Source organism: Orcinus orca, chromosome 2 (assembly GCF_937001465.1).
Source record: "Orcinus orca chromosome 2, mOrcOrc1.1, whole genome shotgun sequence".
Taxonomy (NCBI): Eukaryota; Metazoa; Chordata; class Mammalia; order Artiodactyla; family Delphinidae; genus Orcinus; species Orcinus orca.
In genome coordinates, this window is record NC_064560.1 from 104,013,259 (window position 1) to 104,025,617 (window position 12,359).

Here is a 12,359-nt window from a genome sequence, read left to right on the forward strand (position 1 = left end):
CTTTTCTATATCCAATTATCAAAATCCTACACAAACTTCAAAGCCCAATTCAGTGCCATCTTCTCCATAAAGTCTTCCCTGATAACTCCAAATCAGAAATATCTTCCTTTTATAAATTTTCAGAGCACTTTATCCACTGGAAAGTAAGTCACACTTTACCTTGTATTGTAGCTGAGGTAAGTGGTTAAATACCCAAAAATGAGATTCTGGCATTTTCATAGTAATTCCTACTTTTTTATTATTCCAAGTACAGAGACTATCATATTGTAAGTAAAGGTAAATACATGGAATAACATTCTATTTTCTTCAAATTATGAGAAATATGTTACTTTTGAATAATATTTAATTATAGGTATACATAATTATGGTAGATCATTAAAAAAAAATTGGCCTCAGTTCATTTCTCCCATAAAGAGTCAGGGTCTATGTCCATGTTCCTTGAATCTGAGCTGAATTTATTACTTTTTCGGGACAACAGAACATAGCAAAAGTGCTGGTTGTGAGTTCCAGCCTTGGCTTAAAGTAGCCTTGCTGCTTCCACTAGTTTTCTTAGAATCCCGTCACTGCCATATGAATGAGCTTGATCTGGCTGGCTGGACAATGAGTGACGTAGAGCCAGCTCTCCTCTGTTGCCCAGATAACAGCCATATACCCACAGACATGTGAGAACCAGCCGCTGTCCAGCGGACCACACATGCCTAAGTGAATGCAGACAAGACTAGCAGATTCATTGTTTTAAGCTACTGAATTTTAGGGTGGTTTACTACACAGCAACATGTGTCTGATAGAGTGATTATACTAGGAAAGGATGTAATAGAATCTTAAGGTTAGAATAGGCTTTAAAGAATCAAACATCTGATATTTAAATTCCCTTTGCAGCATGTCTAACAAGTGATTACCCAAACTATTTAAATCTCTCTGGAAATGGAGAATTTAGTTTTTACAAAAGCTCTTACTGTTGGAAATTTCTTCGCATATTGAGAAGTCTGCCTGCTCATAATGTCACCGGTAAGCCATGGTTTTCCCTCTGAATCTCAGGACAATTTAATCCCTTTTTCCACACCTAATCTTTTGAATATCTGAAGACCTTAAGCACATTCTCACCACAACTTTCTCTTTTCCACATTCAGTCTCCCTGGCTCATTGGTGGTTTTTCCTATGGTACGATTTGAGACCCCTTTTCAACCTGTTTGTTTGATCTGCAAGCCTTCTCTTTTGTCTACACCCTGTTCAGGTGTTAATCCCTGAACTGAGCACACAGTCCTGAGAAGCAGAGGAGCTCAACAAGTGCACGGCTTTCTGTCCCGTTCCAACCCTGCACTTCTCTCCATGTGCTCTACGGGGGCTTTCCCTGCAGGCCCCCTGCACTAGTACCACAACCTTATTTAATTTGCCACTAGATTCAATCAACACTTTGGAATTCTTCATACGTTGATGTTAAACTGTATTTGCTCTCTCTCTTCTATAGAGTGAGTTCAAAGCCCACATGTATCCCTAGTTGTGATAATTAGGGCTGCTGAGAAACATTCCAGGTCTTTCGTCCTTTCAGACACACGATAGGATTGCACCTCAACCCTCCCTTTAAAGTAGTTATTCTACATGATTTGCTTTGTCCATTGTAATATGAACAGAAGGGAGGCATGTCACGTCTAACTGGAAGTTTTACGAGTTAGAGTCCAGTGTGCCACATCCTAATTTCCCTACAGTGAAAACATGAAAGTGTGTGTTGAGACAAACCTTTGCCAGCCTGGTTCCCTGGGCAACTCTCAAGTACATCCTCCTCCCGTGTTTTATATGCACTGAAAACGTAGTATGAGTGAGAAATAAACCTTTATTTGATTAATACACTAAAACGGGGTAGTATGGTAGGCTACTGCATTGTAACTTAGTATGTCAGTCAGGATAAACTATTTATACTTCATCTTGTTATATTCAGTTGTAGTATGCTAAAAATCTTTTAGATATTAACTCCATTATCTAATAACACTAGTTATTTTGCCCAACCATGTCACCCTCAAATCCTACAATCAGATCTTTCATACTTCCATTTAGTTCAACTAAAAATAACCTGTCTAATACTCTGGGTTCAGTCATTCAATCCATCACTAATTCACCTCAGTGATATTATGAAATATTACATATTTCTAGGGGATAATACAAAAACCCTCAGCAAACACTTTCCTGGAATCTAGATAGAAATATATGTACAACATTTATTCGATACTCCTATTTAGAAACCTTGTCAGACTAATACATAATGAAATATCAAGTTCAAAATATAATATATAATTACAAAGAACTGATGTAGACTCAAGCATCATCTATTTGCAGATTACATCAGTTTGGCATAATAGTAAAGCAGCCAAGCCCTGGAATATGTCAGACCTAGTTCAAGCCTCAGCTCTAATAATCACTATTTCACCTTGTCCATATTTAATACCTCTAAGCCTCAGTAACCTCATTTGAAAAATACAATAATTGTAACATCTACCTCGAAAAGTTGTGATGAGGATTAAAGAAGATAATACATAAATAACACATAGATATGGGTCTGTTATACTCTGTAACACTAGAAAAAATATTAGTTGTTATAATAGTTATGAATTTAAAACATCATTCCCATTTTTAAAATATCTAAAATGCTTCCTTATATTCTCCCTATAATATTTCATACTGTTTCTAAATGCTAAGAAAGACTAAAAACCAAGAACTACCTACTGGACATCAACGTAGAATTGGTCATATCTGAGAATTACGGTTTGAACAACAAGCTGTTCAATATTTAAGAACACACCGTGGATTAAGCAAACCTGTTACTTCAAATAAGGAGTAATTACAAGGTATGGAGGCGAACTATTTTGTTAGCAGCGACGATTACTGTTTTTCTGCTCTACTCTATTGTCTGCCTATAAGAGGAATCTCTATTATCTGCCTTCATGGAATATGGTATTCATTTATTAAAAGATACTTAAAACCCCATTCAACATATGCTTTACCGGGATATACAATGATCAAGGTCATTTTTTTTCCCCTAAGATAGTTCATGTATGTTCGATGTACTCAATAGCTGTATCAATTCAGTTTTGGAAAGAATCCTCTGGTTTAGGAAGCAAGGTAGTCATAACTGCCATCTTACCTAGAGGAGTTATTTTCAATGATTTTGACTAATAGCTGGTAATTTTCTAACACTTCCTGTTGGGTGTGTTTTTGCTTGGCAGTCACCTAAAGATAAAAAGAAAAGCAGGCCGTTTCTGAGGGGCCAACCAGTGCTGTAGGCAACAGTTCTGGAAGGCTCCAGGGTGAGGAACTGGCTAAACGAAAGCTGTCAGCATTGATGATGGCTGGGAGTGGCTGTGGTTTCCTTCCCTGGAATGAAGGCATTATCTGCATCCAGGGCTGATATGGATGAAGAGTCATACACATCTTCTCGATTAAAATTGTAAACCTATCTTCCTTAAAAATAAGAGAGTGGCCTTTATGTGATGAGTGAAGTCCTGCAACCCAGGATGATCCTGAAGTTGCATATTCTTATGAACAATTTAATAACAGAAGTACAAATGTACTCTGGGTGAGGAATTCTCCATGGACTGCTTTCTCGGCACAGAAAAGGGTCTCATTTAGAGTAGACATCAGGTCTCTTGTGGATGGCAGAATCTTTTCGCTAATATCATTACCAGAAGATTGGAGAGCCTTATACAGTATCCCTGGATTGACAGTGGGTCATACTCAAGTGTCCTTCTGCACTTGTAGTCAGAAAAAAAATGTTAAGCTACAAACTCAGGCAAGGTGTCAATCTCTAACTTTGTGAACTATAAGCTAGTAGTAATGAGGTAACAGGTCCATTTTCTTAATCCTTTGAATGAGTTCTGTGAATTATTTGCCAATATCTATGTAGGAAAAAATATGACTGAAAGAAATGATTTATAATCCATTCCAAGAAAACTATGGCATCTATAAGCCTGGTTTAGACTGTAACACTAGACACTAACAGGGTCTGATAATGTGGTCCTGGTGTTTCACAGGTTCATACATTGAAGGAGTCAGTCTAGTGGCTGGTCTTTGTGGCTAACATAAAAATGTACTCTCTAATGACCAAGATTTTCTCAATAGAGGTATTGAGTGCTCTCTGAGTAAGTTACAAGAGTCTAATGAAGCATTTCAGCTCACCATGAACTAGGAAACTGATGGCTGGTGGTAGGCCAAAATTAGATAGGCAGGGTTTTTTGGTTTTGTTTTTGTTTTTACCACGAGAAGCTAACGGCTTAGCAATCAGTATTTGACACATGGGTTTTAGAAAGTTGATGGCCTTATCTATGTCAGTTTTCCTAGTTAAGAGGCTCTCTGTCTAGGCCAAATCTTGGTGTATAGAATATAACATTTCTGCTTGGCAGGAGGACTGCAGGCAGAGTGTTGAGCACTAGTGGACCTGGTATAACCCAGAGTCTGTGGTAGGGTTGGGACTGCCTCAGCCTCATGTGAGATTCTTTTCTAGCTGATATAACTACCCACTGTCATGATTATGTCTGACATTAGCTATGAGATGCCAGGTTTCATTCTTTCTGTAATAGATTAAGCAAGACAACTCCCTTTATTATTTTTATAAAGGACAAGGTGAAAAAGTTCATTCAATTATTAATCACCAAAGTTCTCCTTTCTCAGGTAGTAAGAATGGAGTTTATTACAGGAAATCTTTAATACAGTGTGAATTTATATCTAGAGTTTTCTAAAGTGGTATGGTTTTCTGATAGGAGAATGAAAGGATAAAATTTATCTTAGCATAATTAGAGTAATATTTTTAATAAATTTTCTCAGTAGAATCTTCAAAAGTTTCTCCAAAATGGAGAAAAGGAGATTCACAATCCAAAACAAAGTGGCCTCCTAGTCAACTAGGGTTACATCTACTGTGAGAAAAATCCCCTGATGATTTTTTTTCCTGTAAGGGCTTAGTAACATTGAGTTTGAGGGGTGGGTTAAGCTGCTTTTAAAACTCAGAGTACTTCTCATGTGTGTCTGATCCTCAAACCACAATTATTTCAGGAATAATTTTTCTTAAAATGTGGTAGACCTGAATCTCTTAGAAAGTAATTCTAACCAATTGATCGAAGAGACTGCCATTCTAAAACAAAATTAACTTATGAATGAGGTCCTAAATGGGCAAAACACTATCATGAACTTTATAGAAGGAAACCTAAGTAATAAAAGACCAACTCTATGCATTTAAAGAGCTTAAAATCAAGTCATCAAGGATATGAGTCTTGTTAAGGTTATGCAATTTAAGAAATTAATATGGGCCATAGGAATGACACAAACAAGAACACAGATAAGGTAGATAATATTTCTCTTTTGTATAAGAGAAAAATAGAAATGAAGTATATTGAAAGCCATGTACAAAAAGCCATACTTTACATTGCAGAAATGATGAGTCATTAGACACATTTAAGTAGAAAAAGATTGTGTTTTAAGGAGATTAATCTTTAACAGTGTATAGATTGGACTTAACGTGGAGGAATAAATTGATGCAGGAAGATCAGCTAGAAGATAAGCTTGCAACTGCGTAGGTAATAGCTATTGAGCACTTAAACTAGACTGATGGCAATCTGAATAAATTGAAAACAGTACATTTAATTGAATTGCTGTACAATTATGAATTGTGAAAGTAGATCCTGTTTGCATCTGATAACCCTTATAACAATTAACAGTCCTAATCCTAACTCACTTCTCTCTAAATCTATAGTGAACTCCTCTACCAAAGCCCCTGGGGAGAAAAGGAGTTCTTCCATGAAAACACTAATCAGAAAGTCAAAGAAAAAGGCTTCCATTTTTCTCCAAAGAGTGACCTGCTACTGTGAGTGAAGCAAACTTACGCCAGGGCTGTCATTTTCTTGGTACTTGGCAAACCTGGTTCAGAGAATGTAAGAATGTTTAATGCATGATGAACCACTGACCCAGGGAAAGGTTTATAGCTCTGGAAAGAGCCATGATCTAGGCTTAGGAGAATTTCTGGCCCTGTCCTTTAGAAGTAAGGAAATTACCTGAGGGGACAGGGAAAAATTTCATTTATGGGCTAGATAGGAAAAAACAAAGAGTTTTCAGATACCAGAGAAAAGACTGCTGCTATGAGAAAAAATGGGTTAGGAGCCCCTTAAGAGTAAGAACAATCTTAGCTTCCATGTTAAGTGACTGATTTCATGCCCTGACAAAACATGGAGATCAAAACTAGCAGCAGGGAAGGTGGTGTGAAGACAGAAGATGACATCCTAAAGTTTATAGAGACTACAGAAGCAATACCAGCACCAATGACAAATATCAAGAGTATATTAAACCTGCTATATCCATATATTGTACCACCTAACTCACGTCAGGTGTAACAACTACAACAAAAACCGTGATTTGAATCAAGGTAAACTTAAAAACAAAGGAATTGTTCAGAACTTTGGCTAATGATTGCCTTATTCACATTCACAAAGTTATCTGTTCATGGCAATAACTGAACAACCTTGGAAATCTCAGCACTTATTTCATGTATTTTTTTTTCTTTTGCTATTTTACCTATTTGAAAGGGAAGTCAAAACAGAAGCTTTTCTTTTTCTATTTGTCAATCTCTGTGTCATCAAAGTGACATTTAAAGACATCAAAATGTCTGATGCTGGGTAGCCACGGGCACGTGTCACTCAGATATTCCTCAGAGAAAATCTAGGAACAGTTGGATGACAGCCTTCAGTAACCACACCTCCAGAATCAACTGCAGCGTTCACTTGAGGCCAAACTCTCCCCAAGCTGCTGTCAGTGTTCAGTGAGTGAACTTGGTGAGGGGAATAAGCTGCCCCTGTATGCTCAAGGTGGGACTCCTGTAACAGACAGCCTCACCTCTAGCACTCCCCATTGGTCTGACTGACTTTATTGCAGTTTCATGGCAGTTTCACTGCAGTCAGTTTAAGTCTTTTCATACCTAGTCCTCCTTCTTTCTCCTCCCTCTTTTCCAGGCATCAGACCTATATCATGGTCCAAGGCACTTCTTGCCTACTCCTGTTGTCTGTCTCTCCACTTTACCTGAGATGTTTCTCCCCCAAAAGCTCTTGTACGTCTGTCACCTCGGTATGACTCTTAGCTTACGTATATGACAAAAGTTACCAAACTCTTATGAAAGCACTAAGATGTTAAATGTTAAAATCTAATGATTTCACTGAAAAAAGCATCTTTCCAGCCTTCTCTTTTTCTGTGCATCTTTTCTCTCTTCCTCTCAGTTCTTTTCCAAGAACCTGTCTGAATTTTTATTGTAACAGATAGGAAAAATAAAGTTTGGCATGTATTTTCCAACAACACTTACACGAGATGTACAGAGAATGAGCAGAAATCAGCAGCACTGTTAATTCCATTATCGGGTTTCAGTGTGTATAGATTGTGCTTTTATTGACACTTGAGAAGTGAGGGGGAAGGATGGACGTGGTTTGGCTCTGAACTCATTAGGGATGCTGACAGCAGAGAGGTGAAGGATATAGTAGCCTTGCCCTGAAGCAGCAATGACTCCCTATTTTCAGAGTCTGTTCCAGTGTCAGTTTCCCAGGACAACAGAAATTTTAATATTGAGGATTACAGCAATATTTGACTCTACTAAAATATATATATTTATATTGATAGGGAAAGTAAAATAAACAAATATTTCTGGAATAGGTTGTGACTGAAAGCTTGCATTTTAATGAACTCTTCAGGTTCTTCAAGAGGAACCTGCCTTCAGATAACAGCAAATTCTCTTGTAGACTAAAAATTATCACCTCTTTCCCATACCATCATAATTCCAAAATCCCTTGCTAAGCCCTTGAAATAGGAAATTTCTGGAAAAATAATGTGGAAAGGATCTAAAGAATTGAAATGAAAAGATGACCTATTGTAGCTAGACATTTACACAGCATACACTTAACAACAACATGGATGGAGATTAACTCTGTTGCTCTGGCAATGATAAAAGTCCATATTCAGATATGAGTTAAGAAAGCAAGTTGTTTTCAAGTGATGGATGCCACAGGAAGGTAGGAATTTAAAGAATTGTAAGCTCATAAACTCAGATAAGCCTCTAAGACTATAACATACAAATGTTTTTTAAATTTAAATTGGGATTCAACTTATTTTCTAAAATAAACATTTTATTAGTTTTGTCACAGTATCATTTTTTTGTAAACGTAAAGACAGTATATGTGGGGTAGTGGGGAGAGAGTAATCCATTTATAACCTGAATTTTCTATAAATAATCCATAGTGAACTTTTGCCACAGTTCGTTTTTATAACATATTTAAATTATTGTGATATTATAGATGTGAATATAAATCTTCACATATTTAAAGGACATTGAAATGTTTGTATACATAAATAATATCTAGTTACTTATTTGAAAAATCTCAGTAAAAATGATGTTATTATCCAGGAGCTTTAAATTTGAAACTCAAAATTTTTCACATGTTTAATTTAAAGAAAATAGCATATGGATGTTATTTAACAAAATTCATTTGAAGAGGATGAGAATATTATAAAACATAACCGTGAGACTATTTCTTTGCCCCTCCAAAAAACCCTAAACCATATATCTAAATTTTGCTTCTATTTCTATTGTACACAAAAATGTTCAAATTTCAACACCTATAAAACAATTTAACTATCTATCCTGTGCATTAGCTTTGGTCCACACATTACACTTCGAAAATTGATTATATGTTTGTTCTAGTATCATTTACAATAATGACAGAAATATTCTGGAAAATTCATTAATAGATGAACAAACATTACATAAATGTTTTGAAATATTTACATCGCTTATGAACAATGAAGTGCAAAGTTTTCCAAGGTATGTTGTCAAATAGTAAAAAAGAAAAGGTAAGGAAAAAGAAACCCACAAGTTGCAGATGAAATATAGCATAGTAATTAAGATCAGAGACTCTGGAACTAGACTAACTTTTGAATACTGACTTCGCTACTTACTAGGTGTATGAAGAGAAAGGTTTGGTTTTGGTTGCTTTTCTTTATTTCTTTGTTTTTAACTACGTTATACATCAGTTTCCTCATGTAAAATGGAGGTCAAAATAGTACTTACCTCACAGGGCTATTGTAAGGAACAAATGAGTCATTATATATGAAACAATTGTAATGATATCTGCTATTATGTCAGCACTAAACTAGTGCTTCTTTATTTACATATAGAATGGCCTAATTTATGTTCAACGCACAGAGACAAACAAAACTATTATTCTATATGAACTTATAGAACATATATGTTTGCAAGCACACAGAAAAAGGCCTAACAACACACATGCCAAACTGATACCAATGTATCATTAGGGGCATTAAAGGAAATCCCTTGCTGTTTGAGTATCTTACATAGAAAATATAATTAATACATTATTTTGTGATTACATTTTAAATACTTTATACATTCATTAAATGGAACTATAAAAAATAATGGTGAAGATTACATTTACTCACTTATTGACATAAAAAAAATGTTCATGCACATATCGTAAAGTGCAAGCAAGCAGATCAAAACACTATTAATTTTATTAACATGAACTCAGTAATGTAAAATTATACGGTTATGTTTTGTGTATGGAATGATCATGTTAATGTTTATTCTGGCTAGGTGATTTCAACTTTGTTCTTTATATATAGATACGTGTGTATATAATTAAACATAAATATACACAAATCTATACATTACTTTTTTTAAAACACTATAAAAGCTATTTTACTGTGAAAAGAAAGCAACAGCAAGGCAAGCTAATTATGCCATCATGCAACATTCTGCATTCAAAATACGTATGTTGAGAACCATTGATGAATGGAATGAATTAGAAAGGTTATGAATGTACTTACCCACCAAACGCCTGAAGTGCAGAGAACTGGGAAGCATCCAAATCACTGCCACTTACTATTCGAGCCTTAAACGAAAATGGAGAAAAACAAAAACAAAACAAAAGAAAGAGGCTTTTAGCATCCTATAGCTGTGTATACATGAATTTGGAACACGCGTCAACTGCACTAGACACGTAACACCTAGTATGACAGATGCTAAGCAGGGTCAGCTTCAAGTCAAAGCTACTGTGTTTTTGTGAGTGGAGGTTTTGAAATTAGCTGTCAGCATTCAGACAAAAGCACTGGCAGAGTCGAGGAAAATATCATATTCCAAATACTATTTGCCCTTAAAACTTGGTATGTGCAGTGAAGATCATGAATCAGTCAGAGAGATCATGATTCGCCAGACTTAAAAACAGATGCTGAGTTTGACCGTAGCAGACCCCTAGGTTGGCAAGTGTAAGCTAAAGTAAGCAAAGCTGGCAAGGTGTAACCTCTTCATAAATGCAACAGATTGGGGCACACTTAAAGGACAACCAAAGAATGGAAAGCTGGGATAACATGCACAGTTCACAACTAAAACAGAAGAACCAAAACAGGTCTAATATGTCACAAACAAACATGTACAAAAGACAAGATCCCTCAGGAGGGAAGAAAAAGTATGATTTAAAACCTTTTCATCCACAGAACTGCTATCTGAAAGAGAATCAGGAAAAGAAGGAATAAATGTTAGATGGAGTACTTTTCAAGAAATCATTTAAACATATACATGAACAAAGTGTTAGTGTTATATAGTTTAAAATCATAAATGAACCCCAAGGGAAGAAGGAAAGTTGGTCCTCACAATTTAAAGAGCCGGAAAATGTGCCAGAATGCTTGAAAAGTATAAAAGAGTGATTACAGGACTTAACGAAAGACAATGTGTCCTAAAAAGAAAAGAACAGTTTAAGTATCAGAATGCCTAGGCTCCAGTTGGGGCTCTGCCACTTACTAAGCACACTGGGCAAACTACCAAATTCTCTGGAGTCTGGAGGCTAGACCTAACTCTGAAATAAAGTCACTAATACTTTGCTTTTTGCCTCCAAACGTTGTGGAGAGGATCAATTAAGATCAATATATATGAAAGTAAACCCCAGGTGACTATATAAACTAAAGATGTTTTATTGAGGGATTATTTATGGCTTCTCATAGAACTTCAGAACTAAAAGATTAACTAAGTATATTTCATCTTGCAAATAAGAAAACTTGCCTGAAGGGATTAAATGACTTAGGATCCCAAAACTAGTAAATGACAGAGTGGGACACAAATCCCGGGCTTCTGATCCCCCCCTGCTGCCCTTTAGATCCAATGTTTCAGGTGAATTGAACAAAACAGTGAGGGGTGGTTGATCCACAGTTCTCCAGTGAAACTTAAGATAAATCACAAGGTCAACATTTATCACTTTCAACTGCTCATGGGCCCAAGTAGATGAACAATGGACTACTGTTTGCTTGTTGTTTTTTTTTTTCCTTTTTGAAACTCAAGTCTAAATCTGTAAGGGTCATCATACCATGGTCCATTTCTACCTTACATAGTGTTATTGCTTTTTAGCATAAAGCTGGAGGGATTTCTCTATGAATATAAGTTTGCAGAAAGCTAGAGCTGGCAAGACCTTATTACAGTTCATGTAGTCCAATCCCCTTATTTTTATAGATGAGCCCCAGAGACAGAAAGATTTCCCTGAGGTCATGTAACTCAATGATGACCTTTATTGATAAAAATCTGAAATATATTTATTTTCCTGACTCATTAAGTATGAACCAGGTAACATAACTAAATATTTTTGTGCAATATTTAAGATTTTACAATATCCCAGGGTTCTATCTTTGAATATAAAACAGGGTAAGGCACAATATAGAGTAATAAAGCAAATCTTATTTATGGCCATAAGCATTTTTAAATACTTCACAAAATACAGAAAATAAAATTCAGCACAGTATCAGAAGAATAATATATCACAGCCATGAAGATTTTTTCATAAGCATGATTTAAAATCACTGACGAATTTAACATGACATATTAACTGGTCATAAAATACATATCTGCATTTCAACAGGAACACAGAAGTTATTAGATAAAATTTCAAAATCTTCCAAATAATTTTTAACCTATTTAAAATAGGATTGGAATGAGTCTTAGTTTAATATGCTAAAAACATCTTTCAGAATCAACTTAAGTGTAAAATATTAGGGCATCCCTATTATTAAAACCAAAACGAAAATGTTCACTACCGTATTTTAACTTAATTCCAGAAATTCTGACCAATATATTAAAACAGAAATAAACAACACCAATGTTGAAAGGTAAAATACAGAGTTATTATTTTTCAGGAATTACAGTATTATACCCTGAAAACAAGTCAAACCAAACCACCTGGAAAACTATTAGGATAATAAAATAGGTGGCAAAGTGAATATATAACCAACACATCAAATAACAACATTAAGTTATTTCCTACTAACTAGCAATAACTAGTTTGGAA

At 35.5% G+C, this 12,359-nt stretch overlaps 1 protein-coding gene across 2 annotated transcripts in view; it reads right to left on the reverse strand.

Annotated features, from left to right (window-relative positions):
• Positions 1-12,359, reverse strand: part of UNC13C (unc-13 homolog C) — a 790,070-nt gene that overhangs the window by 447,948 nt on the left and 329,763 nt on the right. For both annotated transcript variants that reach the window (XM_049705963.1, XM_049705964.1), the window contains 2 exons: positions 10,511-10,533; positions 9,859-9,923 (listed from right to left, as the gene is read on the reverse strand). In XM_049705963.1, coding sequence (XP_049561920.1) covers positions 9,859-9,923; positions 10,511-10,533 — 88 coding nt within the window. The remainder of the gene's footprint in view (positions 1-9,858; positions 9,924-10,510; positions 10,534-12,359) is intronic.